This window comes from Sarcophilus harrisii, chromosome 3 (genome assembly GCF_902635505.1).
Source record: "Sarcophilus harrisii chromosome 3, mSarHar1.11, whole genome shotgun sequence".
Lineage (NCBI taxonomy): Eukaryota > Metazoa > Chordata > Mammalia > Dasyuromorphia > Dasyuridae > Sarcophilus > Sarcophilus harrisii.
Genome location: NC_045428.1, coordinates 121728 through 135083, shown reverse-complemented (window position 1 = coordinate 135083; position 13356 = coordinate 121728). Strand labels below are relative to the sequence as shown.

Here is a 13356-nt window from a genome sequence, read left to right as displayed (position 1 = left end):
AAAAGGAGTCCTACCAAATATCTTCTATGACACAGATATAATTTTGATATCTAAATCAGGAAGAGCCAAAACAAACAAAAAACTATAAACCAACTTTCCTAATGAATATCGAAGCAAAATTATACAGACAACAAAAAAACATAATTGTGAATAAACTGAGTTTTTTAAAAAATAAGTCCTATCTATTTAAAACCAAAGACACACATTATTTGTAATGGGAATAAACTAACATCAGGAAAAACAAAGATGTCCATTATCACCACTATAATTCAATAGTATATTAGCAATGCTAATTATACCAACAAGAAATTGGGGAAATAAGTATAGATTATGGGAAGTTTCCTAAACTATCAACTAGCTAAACTAGTCACCTAAAACAATTGTCTAAACAATTAACAACTTTAGCAAGTTATAGGATATAAAGTAAATCCACATACAAATATCATCAGCATTTCTATATATTAACAGCAAAAATTAGCAGGAAGAGACAGAAAGAGAAATTCCATTTAAAATAACTGCAGACAATATTAAATACTTGGGAGTCTACCTGCCAACATATAACCAAGAACTACATGAACACAATTACACAATTACAAAATTTTCCACACAAAGACAGATCTACATAACTGTGGAAATAATAAATTATCATGTGTATTATATATACTATGAAACACAGACTGGCTTTGTTGAGCTGAAAAAAAAAAAAACTTTTTAAAATTTTAAGTCTTTTAAAAAATCTTAAGTCCTTTCAAATAAGGGAGGGATCATGGGTTTAGCAGAGAGAAGGATATGTTTGGAAGTGAGTGTAATAGCAAAAGACATTAATAAAAATCATTGTAAACCAAACTAATATAATAACAATGCTATGCTAATTAATTTAATATATAGTGCCATGCCAGTCTACCAAACAACTAGTTTATATAAATATATATGTTTTATAATATTACATAGTATTGTAACATATGAAATGACAAATGCTGAAGATGATGTGGGAAAATAATCCACTGTTAGTAGAACTGTGAAACAGTTCAAACATTCTAGAGAATAATACCAAACTATGTCCAACGGACTATCAAAGTGGGGATTCTCTTTGACGCAGCAACATTGCTATTAGATCTTTACATCTAAGACCTCGGAGAAAAAGAATCTGTATATACAAAAATATTTTGTGCTCTTTTTGTGCTCTATTTCTAGTTTCTAAAAAAATTAGAAATGGAAAGGATGCCCATTAATGGGGAATGACTGAATAACTTATGGTATGTAAAGGTGTTGTATGAATTGATACAAAGTAAAATGAGTAGAACCAAGAGAATAATCTATGGAGTAACCGCAACATTGTAAGGAAAATCATGTAGCAGAAACTGAGTTTCTGTTCAATACAATGTTCTACCAGAACTCCAAAGGACTCATGACATAAAATGCTATCCACTTCCATACAGAGCTGCTGGACTCCACAAGAATATTTCCTTTATTTTTCTTGGTGTTGGATAATGGGTATCATATTTCTTGCCTTCTCAATGAGTGGAAGAAAGGGTAGCAGGAAAGAAAGAATGTGAAACTAAAAGGTGTTTTAAGTCAAACAAACAAAAAAATCCACACAGACATGACACATTGCTGTCCTAGAATGGAGTTCTCCTATAAGGGCTGATAAGAAATCTGTCATCGTGGTACAAGAATGAGTGAAATATCATTACCCCAAAATAATCAATGAATATATTAACTTAAGAGAAAGACACAAGGACATAAATGTCAAAATAGAATTAAAGAATCAGAAAAGTAATACATACAAAACCAAAAATGATTGGAAAGAACAAGAATGAAAAAAATGTGAATGCTTTTATGGCCTCTAAGAAATTTGACCTCAGAGAACTGTGAAAGTGCTTCTCCCTTCCCTCTCTAGGGTGGAGGGGGAAGGGCCAAGTGTATAGAATATGTATATACTATGAAATACAGATAAACTGGCTTTGCTGAGCTGGGGTGGGGGGAAACACCTTTTCAAATTCTTTTGTCCTTTAAAGTCCTTTAAAATAAGGAATTGTGAGTTAAGCAGAAAGAAGGATATGTTTAGAAGTGAATGTAATAGCAAAAGACATTAATAAAAATAATATTTTAAAAAAAGATTGAATATGCCTCAAACCCAACAAATCTAAGCAAAAGGGTTTTAAATTGAAAAATAAGGGGAGAGGGAAAATTCTCTAGTCTAATCTAAGAAAACAAAAAACCATAGAGAGCAGGCAAATACAGAATGACAATAAAGGTTCTCAATTTTAAAAGATAAAAAAGCCAAGATTGAAACCAATAATAAATAGCAAAGCCCCAGATGTCTACGATCAAATTCACAAAAATTGGGTTGGGATTAGACTATGATGCTAACATTCTATCATCATGATAATTTCATCTTTCAGGAGTGAATGAATCACCTATAAGGTTCTGATCCCAAAAGTAACTGGTCTTGTGTAAACAGTCAACATTTCATTGAGAAGCAGCCATTCCATCTCAGAATTTGTAATAGAGGAAAGAGCTCTGCACATAATCAGATATACATCCCAATTTTAGAAAAATTGGAAAAATCTTAGGTAGGGTGCCATGAGCTAATTATCTAACTGGGAGGGTAAGCCCGAGAAGGACAGGAAGCTCTTGTGGAAGCAAAATATGGGGATCTCAAATTTATAGACAACTGGAATTATGTAATGAATAACATTTAGCTAATCATAATATTTGAAATAATAGTACCATTATAATTACTCCTAAAATAAACAATGATAATATTACCAATAATAAGTTTTTGAAGCTTTATACATTTCTTGTTTTTGGAACCTCACCAATCTCAGCATAAGGGCTACTATTATCCCATTTTACAACTGAGAAAATTGAAGCTCAGGTTAAATAACTAACCCAAGGTCACAGAACTCCTGAGAGTGTGAGAAAGGGTTCACACTCATGTCTTCCCAACCACTAATCCCGCCAAGCTGCCACAGGGAAAGCAAAAGCTTTACAAGATCTCTCTAGCTTAAAATCTCCTAACAAATGGGGGCACATACCAGAAGAGATCCTCAACCGTTTTACGGGGCAAGATAAAAGAAGCCCTGTTTGCACAAGATGGCTATTGTTGGAATTTCTGTGACCCTGAATATCCTCAATTCATCCAGGAAGCCCACAAAGCCGGATGGTTCCATTAGGATCTAACAGCACAAATTGCGGCATCTTGTTTTCTCCTTCCATTTAAAAAAACAAACAACACTCTATTCTTCATTTAGCCTTTATTCTACACTCCGTAGTGGGAGGTCCTTGCTGGAACTTCCTGGATTTCCAGCAGTGTCTAAGATGAGAGGAATTCATTGTGTGGCCTGTGACAATAATACCTCAATTAAAGCATATCATCAACAGCCCACCAAAAAAAGGATAATGTCATGGAAGAAATTATAACAAAATCTTGGAGGAGACAAAGGTAGAGAATCTCAAGGGAAACAATGGAAAAAAAAAAAAAGCATGGAACTGTTCTCCCTGAACCAGAGTCCAAAGTCCACTGCAAACAATAATCCTGAAAGTAGTCTGGACCTGGCTAGAGAGAGGGAAGACCCAGAACAACTGAGCACAGTTGTGGAGCTGGAGAGAGCCCAGGTGGAGCACCGTAATAAGCTACAAAAGAGTACTGGACCTAGCTGGGATCAACCACATATAAACAAATTAGAGGAGAGTGAATTTGCCTCTCCCCATCACACCCAGATAAAGACTGGTAGCTCTAAGGCCCCAGGAGCTGAGCTCCTGGGCCAAGGGAAGGAACCCCGCACTGGGGGACAAACTCAGAGGCTGCAGGAAGGGAGAGCAGCTGATCCCTTCACCGTGCTTGTTTGCTCTGCCAGAGAATGGCCTTTGGACTCTAAGGGTCAGGACCAAAGTGACTAAGGAGGAGTTGATATCCAAGATAAGAGCTAGTAAGAGCAGAGCTGCCCTGAAAGAGGCCAAGTACACAGATGCACTTTATGCCAAAGTCCTAGAGAAGGGGGAAGGAGGGCAGAGCCAGCTGTTTTCCTTTCTTGGGTGTGGCCTAGTAAGTCACCTCCCAGATACTGTGGATGGAATCTTTCCCCGCAGGAAACCAACCCGATAGCATCACCCACTCATAAGAAGCAGAGCTGGACGGAGGAGGGGGGGGTGGGGGGTGGGGGGGGCAGAAGCTGATGAGATCCAAACTCTAAATGTTGGGAAGAAACCAGAACATAAATGTTAAATGAGCCAAGCATCGGACACCAAACTCCACGGTCTGGCAGACAACTGCTCTATCAGTCAATGGGGGAATCTCGGAGGAGTCCCTGGCCTACACTTTTTGGCAAAGCATGTGACAAAGCTGCTCAGGTTACTTTCCTTCCAAGCCCGCTTTCCACCGAGGTGCACGGGAACCCACCAGTATTTAATCTACCATTTGAACTGAAGCCCGGTGACAACCCTGTTAAACTGGGTGGGACAGCTCAAATACAACCATCTGGCAGATGAGGGAGCACAAGGGTCCCTCCCCTGGACGATGGGTAAGCTGAAAGCAGAAATGGTGATTGGGAGACTCTTGGGCTAACCTGTGCATCAATGACAGCTGATCGAGTCCCCTCTGTGGGGGCCAAAGTAGAACAGATGGTGTCATGGATAGTGCTACCCCTCTTGGGCTTTAGGTCCTAAGTTGTCTCAGCAGAAAGCTTAACATCCCAGGACTCTTAATCATATCCATCAGAAGACCGGCACTAAAAGGGTTGGGCTTTTGTTTGGGGGGCAGTTTCCCAAGGCAATCCAGCATGTGTTTGTATGTGTGTAGGTCTGATTGCCGCGGGGTAACTAGAATTTTGTACATGCTGGATGCACCCCGACATGGATTAGCCATCCACTGCATGTGGTAACCAAGACTATTGACATTTCTTCATCCACTTGGTTTTTCCTTTTAGATGGTCAGGCTCAACTACTTAGAATGATTTGGAGCTCATCCAGCACCTGAAGGAGGAACAGCCCATCACAGTAGGAAATCCTGCCTTGACTTGGACAATGGACTAGATCTTAGGGGAGGGAACAAAAGCTCACTTTTGGTGAGCTTCTATCTCCCAGTTTTATGCCACACAGATTATTAATGACCAGAACCTAGAATGAGGTTCTCTCTGAAGATATACAAAATCTGATAAATATTTCTATCCCTTGGCTTTCCTGACTTTAGCTAAAAATCTTTTATGAGAAGCTTTTCCCATTCTAGGGAATGTTCTCTTAATTATTTATTATTCCTCCTGAATATATTTGTTTTCTCCATCATTAAATTGTAAGCTCCTAAAGGGAGCTTAGTTCATATACAACTATTAAGTGCCTACCATATTCCAGGCACTGGAGTTACAAGAGGCAAAAAACAGTCCCTGCCCTCAAGTTTACAATATAATAGGAAAGACAGCAAGCAGATATGTGCCAACAAGCTACAAGTAAGAGAAGAAGGCAACGGACTTAGGAGGAGTTGGGAAAGGCCTCCTCTGCAGCAGGGGAGTTTAGCGGGCTCTTAAAGAAGCCAGAGAAGGTAGAGGACATTCCCAGGGAGAGTGTCATTGAATCAGAGTACACGTGTGAGGGAATAAGGTATAAGAAAACTGAGGAGAAGAGACTGGATTATGAAGGTCTTTGAGCTCCAAAGAGGGCATTTCAGATTTGATCAAGGAGGCAATGCGGAGCCAATGGAGTCTTTTGAGCAGACAGTGATACAGAGAGACCTGCACATTAGGAAAATCACTCCGGTGACAGATAGAGGGTGCACTGGAGGCAGGTAGATGCAGCTCCTGTAACAGTTCAGGGATAATGAGGTGAGTGTACTCACCAGGATAGAGGCAGAATCAGAAGAAATGCTGCAAAGATGGGACCCACGGGGTTCCACAACAAAGATATCAAGGATAACTCCCAGATTTCAAGCCTGGGGGACTGGGAAGATGGCATTGGGTGGTTTAATGATAGGAAAAGGTTTTGGGGGAAAATATTGGGAGGTCAGTGGGAAAACTGTGGTAGGAAACTTAAATTTGAGAATCAGCAGAATGATGTCATTAAATTCAAAGGTTTTGATGAGATCACTAAGTGAGATAGATATGTAGATTGTAAGATTCCTTCTAGGGAGGGAGAAGAGCCCAGAACAGGAACCCGAGGGCACATCTTGGAGAGATGATCAACAGAGGAAGCACAGTCAGGGAGCTAGGACCTTTAGAATCTCTCACAGAATGAGCAAAGCGACCCCTCTTCTAACACACTCCTGACAGGGGGCTGCCAAAACACTGGCAGATTATTCTCCAGGAGAGCTGATAGTACACATGGATAGGAAAGTCAGCACCTTGGGCTTAGTAGCTGATAGTTCCTAATCATCTTTTTCTCCATTAGTAAGGCCTGAGATATTTCCCCACAACTCTGCTATCTTTCCCAGTATCAGAAACTTTAATAACAACCTCTCATGGTTCTCTAATTGTTGCTTCTAGCACCTGACCTCCTCTTGGTAACCTTTGGTCTGGAGCTGCTTTTTTCATCATTGTTTTTTGTATAAGCACTAAAAGCATTACTCTACAAGAGTAGAGTCCAAAGGTAGCAGGTATGCTGTCTGTCCTTGAGAGTGAAAAGGTAAAGTGGAGCAGTCAACGGTATTCGATTTGGACCTGAGCTGTGTGATCCTGGACAAGTCACTTAACTGCTGACTGCCTGTTCCCTCATCTATGAAATGGACCTGTCTCTCAAGATCAAATGAGATCAGTCATAAAGTACTTTCTGAATATCAAAGCTCTATGAATGTTAGCTATCATTATTAATATGCTATAAACATAAGGTGTTTCCAATTTTAGTAGAGGTTTAAGCTATTAAAGCTTAAATCTGCCCCAAGATACTTGAGATACCCTGTATATGCATTTACACACAAATGTCTATACATACCCACAAATGTGTGTGTACACACTCGTATCAGATATTTGCAAATGTTTCCCCCTTTTGTCTTTTTGGTCTTGGCCTTCTGTGGCACCAGGTAATACGAAAGATGATTATATCTGAATAACCAAGAAATGAGTCCTAAAGTCATTGGCTGTAACAGTCAAACCACATGTTTGGGGAAAAAAAATTCAAAATGATTATAAAAGTGAAAACCAGTGGCGATGTATAATTGAAATACTTCTGACCTGACTTATTAAGTTGCTACATCCAGAAAACAGGATATGGCCAGAAGAAAGGACATCCATAGCAATTATGATAATTCCATACACAAGTGTGACTCCAGTCACAGAATAAGCCTGAATAATAAAGCTAGGTCTTTGCTTAGGCAGGTCCCTCCCTAGCTTTCTCAAAGCTGCTTTTGTGCCCAGCCTCTCCCACCACCCTTCCCCATAGCACCTGACAGAGGAATTTCTATTTGAAAGGAACTCACAGGTTTTCCTTTGAGGCAAATAAAGGAGGAGCTGGATCTCTCCTGTGTCCAAAGGCAACAAGACATAGCATTTCCTGAGGCACTTGGCTACTTTCATTGCAGTGTTTCTGATAAAAGCACCAAGAAAATAACTGCCATTTATTCACCAACATCATCTGCAGGTGACTCAAAAACAGAAAATCTAATTAATTTGATCAAATCAATGTCTATAATGCCCAGTGGGAATATATACATACATATGCATATGTATGTGTATGTGTATGTATATGTATGTTGGAAAGAAAACATGGCTTAAAAAATAAGAAAAGCCAAAGACTAACAACTAAAAAAGCCTCCCTCTCCTAGAAAAGAATCAAAAGGCACCAGGTAATACGAAAGATGATTATATCTGAATAACCAAGAAATGAGTCCTAAAGTCATTGGCTGTAACAGTCAAACCACATGTTTGGGGAAAAAAAAATTCAAAATGATTATAAAAGTGAAAACCAGTGGCGATGTATAATTGAAATACTTCTGACCTGACTTATTAAGTTGCTACATCCAGAAAACAGGATATGGCCAGAAGAAAGGACATCCATAGCAATTATGATAATTCCATACACAAGTGTGACTCCAGTCACAGAATAAGCCTGAATAATAAAGAGACGGGAAGAGCTTTACAAAAGTTTAGCTGAGTTCTAGGTAGCCAAAGGTACAGGTTAAAGTTCTATTAAAGGACAAACCTGTCTACAAATAGCCACAGATGAATGGCTAACTAGGGAGAGGTAAGGCTATATGGCAAGTACAAATTCAGCCTCTCCACTACTGGATCGATATCACTCTGCAGTGTGCTTGTGTGACTAGGAGCAAGTTACTTCACCCCGGGGAGCCTCGGTTTACTACAGGAGGGCTAAGGTTCCCTCCAGCTATAAATATAAGGCCCAATACTGAGTACAGAAATGAATGGCAGGGGATACACATCGAGGAGCTATTAGGCTATTATGAATGTACTACACACAGAAATCCTAACGGTAAAGAGATCTCAATCTATTTGTAACTGGACTTTTGGATCGACCAAAGCAACTGCAGAATAAATTTTAAGAACGATTTCAAAACCACAAACAGCCCTGCCTCCAGAGTCAGACCTGCCCCGGCTCCCCTGGGACCATGGCATCAAAGGGCACCGAAGACGGGCAGCCCAGCCAAGCAAGGATCCGGGACCCCCGCCCCTTTCTACAGGATGGGAGGCGACAGCTGCTCCCTCTGGCCCTTCAGGCCCCCCCCACCCCCCCCCACCAGGGCATGGAGAAGTCCTAGAGAGCCCAAGCCTCCCCAGGGGGCCCAGCCCGCGGATCTGATAACATTGTTTCCAGTCCCAGAAGCAGAAACAAAGTGACACGGACACAGCGCGCACCCGGTGGGCCCAGCCCCGCCGAGGGGCAGCGGGCAAGGCGAGGCCCGGGCCACCCCCACGCCGAGGGGCAGAAAACCCACCCCACGCCGAGGGGCAGAAAACCCACCCCGCGCGGGGCCCGAGCCCACGCTTCCAGAGCCAAGGGCGAGCGCCCCTGGGGCGCCCCGCCGAGCCCTGCACGTGGACGGCTCGGGGCAATCCGGGAAGCCTTCTCAGAGGCGGAGGGTCCCGAGCTCCGCCGGGACTAAGGCGGGGGATTTCTGGGGGCCGGGGAGTTGGCCCGGCTCGTTCCGGAGCCGCCCGACCGGGGAAAGGGGCAGCTCTAGGGAGCGCGCAGACGGCTCCGGAGGCAAGGTCACAGGCCAAGGGGCGGGAGGCGCCGAGCCGCTCAGCCTCCCTCCCCTCGCCCTCTCCCCGGGGAGGGCCTTGAACGCTGCCCGCACAGACCGAGGGAGTCCCGGGGCGCGGGCCCCGCCCCACCCAGCCTCCGGCTCCAGCTCGGGCCGGGCTCGGGCCTCCCTCCGCCTCCCGGCCCGACCGCCGTCGCCGCCTCCGGTCTCACCATCGGACGCGGCCTCTCCTCCTCCGGGGCCCGGCTGCGCCATGAGCGGCCCGAGCGGACAGCGAGGCCGAGGCCGGGACAGGTGCGGCCTCAGCGGGCGCCGAGGCCGCCGCGGGAACCGTGGGGCCAGGCCGCCGGCCGCCGCCGCCTCCTCATCCTGACAGCCGCCGGAGCGCGCTTTGCGCAGGCGCCGCCGCCAGAGCACGTGACCCAACCCCACGGGGCCGAGCAGGGGCGGGGGGAGGCGAAGACTAAGCTGTCTGGAGGCGGGGAGAAAGGCGAGCGACAGCTGGAAGAGGCAAAGTGGGCGAGGAAATGGAGGCGGGAATAAAAGACAGACGGCTGGGGAGGGAAAGTGGGAGGAGAAGGGGCGGGATGAAAGGCAGAGGGGGCGGAGAGAAGGCGGGGTTAAGGGGGAGGGGGCGGGGATAAAGAACTACAAGAGTCAAGAATTCATTAAGCGTCAGTTATGTGCCGGGCGGTGGGCTAGGGCTGAGGAGATAAAAAGAGGCAGAACGTGGCCCCCTCCCTCCAGGCGCTCACAGGCTCACGGGGGAAACAACCTGCAAGCGCATATTCTCAAAGCAAGCTCTTTCCCCTGGCAGATAACGGGCAGAGGGAAGACCCTGCCTGTAGAAGCCGGGCCTGTCGTCAGGCGCGTACTATGAGGAGGGCAGGAGGGAGAGCGTTCCAAGCCTGCGAACCGACAGGGGGCTCTTGTTCATGGAACAGCCAGAAGCCCGCGTCACAGGACGCAAGACCAGAAAGGCAGAGGGGGCGGGGATAGAGGAGAGGGACAAATGGGAGAGAAAAGAAGCGGGGCTGGAGGGGAGGGACGCTAGGAGGAAGGGGGAGCGCGGGATAGAAGAGGAGAAAGGCGGGGCTTGTGCGGCGGCGGCGGGAGAGCAGCGGCAGGGCTAGGGGCAGAGGCGGGCCTACAGGGGATTGAGGGGGGGCTATAAGAATGGAGCGGGGCTAATGGAAATGGAGGGGGCGTGGGAAGGCGAGGCTGTAGGAGAGAGCGGGACCATGAAGGATGGGGAAGGAGGGAAGGCAGGGCTCAGCGAGGGAGAGGAAGGAAGGGCGCTATATGTGAGAGGCGGGCCTAATAGAAGAATGCGGCGGGAGTGAGAGTGGGACTATTAAAGAAGGCGGGGCTAATAGAGGAACGGGGAGGGATCTGGGGCGGGGCTACTGGAGAGAGGCGGGGCCAGGAAAGATGGGCGGGTCGAGGGCGGGGCTAAGAGGGATGGAGCAGGGGTGAGGGGCTGCGGAGGAGGAGCCTCTGATGGCTCGGTGGGGAGCATGCGGAAGCACCCTCTTGCTCACTGGCTGTTCACTCGGACTTTATCCCTTCCCCTCTGAAACTTCTTGGAGGGCGGTCGTCCCTCCTCTTGTTTTCCCATCCCCGGGGATGGAGAACGGTGTCGCTCCAGACAGTCCAGGTCTAGGAGTAAAGGTTCCCCTGTGGGGGGAAAGGGGTGTCCGGATAAACGTCATTTAATCAGGCGGGTCGGGTCAATTTACTTCAGACCCTGCTGGAGGCAGCCTAGGGTCCTGAACCCAAGAGATGGAAATGGGGGGGGGTCCCTCAAGCCATCCCCAGGGGAGAAATCACTTTGGAGGAAGGGTCCACCGTGCTCATCCTAGCCCTTCGCGCAGCTCCTGACGCTGACTAGGTCTCTCTTTCACCTCTCCAAGCGCCAAGCCTGCCGTTGGGGGCCGCATGTGTCAGACAGGTCAACCCCCCGCCCCCGACTGCCTTCTCTGCAGGCGCTGGCCAGGAGCCCGGCCCAAGCCCTGACCCCAGAAGCCTGACGAGAGCGTGTCCAGCCCAGGGCTCCCGCATCATCCTGGGAGACGACCCCGAGGGCACTGCAGCCGCGTCTACCCAAGACTTAAAAAAGAAAGTTCTTCCCATCACTGTCCTTGACACAGCTCAACATCAGTGACTTTTTAATAAATACATTTTACTAAAGTCTTCTGTTTTCGTCATCACCACAGTTTCCTCTTGTATCCATTACCCCATTGCCCAGAAAGCTATCGGATAAAACACATGATTTTTGAGAGCACAACCCCCCAAAGGGAAGTCAAAAGGGGGTGGGGCTGGGGGGGAGTCGGCCAAGTCCATACATTCAAACAGTCTAAGTTACGTGTGATATGTTACACTTGTGGAGCTCCCACCTCCACAGAAAGGTGGGTTGGGAGCATCAGTTCGTATTTGTGTGCACAGGATCTAACGGTCTCTAATGTCTCTGCTACTCCCCAGTCTTAAACTTTCCCCTGTGCTGGACAGCTCCTGTTGGTTATACTGTGTACATCTTAATCTCATACCCAGGGATCACGGGTCTGAAGCTTTCATCTCCTCCGTACTTGCTTAGCGTTTCCTGGAACACAGTAGGTGTTTAATAAAGGCTTGTTGACTGACCGGCTGGTAAAAGAGTGATGAGATTGAGAGCTAGTTACAAAATGGAGTTGGTTTGGTGTAGGAATTAAGAGAACCAATCAGATGCTATCTTCTGAACACCGATCCATCTTGCAGGAGGCATACTATCCTGTTCTGCCGTAATTATGCCAACCGTCAGTAAGATACCCTCAGAGAATTAATAGATTTTATTAGGGTTAATTAAGGAAGCTCACTCACAAGAGGCTAATTATCCGAGGGGCAGCAGGACAAAGTAACCAACTCCAGCGGGGTCAGATATAACGGAAATAAAACAAAGAGGGGATATTTCCAGGGAGGTTCCAGGGTCATGTGCAACTTTTCCCAGGGGCTAATTGGAGTTTCTTTTGCTGGCTACATTTACTCACGGTAGTTTATATTTTCCTGTGATATCATAGGTCACATTCCCAGTCTGGCTTACTCCTATAAAACTGCCACATGTATTATCCTCCGTCTTGTTATTTTTCTGCAAACTGTTCATGGAAAACCAGATGGTGTAAGTTATCTATTGTTTCATAAAATACAGGTGAATGCAATTAATCAGCGAATCTGGGAACATAAAGACCCAGTACACCCTTTCCAACATGACTGAAACTCATTCTCCACCCCACCCCCCCATTGGAAAATCCACCATCTTTCCTTCAATTAAAAATCAGATTACCTAATCATGTATTCTGGCTTATATCCTATTAATTATTTTTTTAATGCATCAAAATCTATCTCCCCCTGCATTTGTGTTCAAATGCCAAGCTGAAATCTGCTCTCAGTTTGTTATGCAATTGGCAAACATTGCTTAATATATCAGTGTGCTCAGAAACTTGAACCTTTGTTTCCTCAGGTATATCAGATCTCACACATCAGTTTTTGGGGAGCCAACTAGGTTAAGTCAGGATTCTGAGCCCCTCACCTTCCTCATGATATCCTTTCAGAAAAACCCTAGATTTTCTCTAGAGGAATTTTGTTTTTTTGTGGAAGGCTGCTCCTGGTCACACATACCCCCCTCAATTTTAGGTTATCCTGAGGTACGGGTAAGGGAGGGGGGGAATCCTCGCTGGGGGGGAAAAGGGGAAGGAGGAGAAAGATACTTCCTTTAAAGGGTAAGAGATACTTCTTTTAATAGAATGATGGGTTCTGATAATAGTAAAATGCCGAAGATTCCCCCTGGAAAATAGTTTCTTTTTCAATGACACCAGGAGAAGAATTTGTGATTCAATTGACCTCCCTGGAATGTCCTATACAGGATATACAGGAGGGGATAACTAAAAGATAGAGTTCCCCAATTATGCTAAATGAGTTCCAAACTTGGTACAAATGAAAGGCTTTAAGATTATGCTTTCAGTAGAAGGCTAACAGAATAACAGAGGAGACTAACAAGTATGTGTTTTTATGTCTTTATAAAATGCAGGAGAGTCTTTATCTTGTGTAGTGTTTTTGCTATTTTAAAATTTTTATACCTTGAAAGATTTCTGAGGAGAAAATGTAGCCAGCCAGAAAGCCTGCAGAAGAAATGCAGCCAAAGAGCTTAGCACACTGGGGGACTTTAAGGAAGTTTC

The 13356-nt window shown here is 45.4% G+C and overlaps 1 protein-coding gene across 1 annotated transcript in view; it reads right to left on the bottom strand.

Annotated features, from left to right (window-relative positions):
- Positions 1-9545, bottom strand: part of RABEP1 (rabaptin, RAB GTPase binding effector protein 1) — a 39824-nt gene extending 30279 nt beyond the window's left edge. Inside the window, exon 1 of the mRNA XM_031957330.1 lies at positions 9361-9545. Within this exon, the coding sequence (XP_031813190.1) occupies positions 9361-9403 (43 nt within the window). The 5' untranslated portion in view covers positions 9404-9545. The remainder of the gene's footprint in view (positions 1-9360) is intronic.
- Between the last annotated feature and the right edge of the window lie 3811 nt (positions 9546-13356).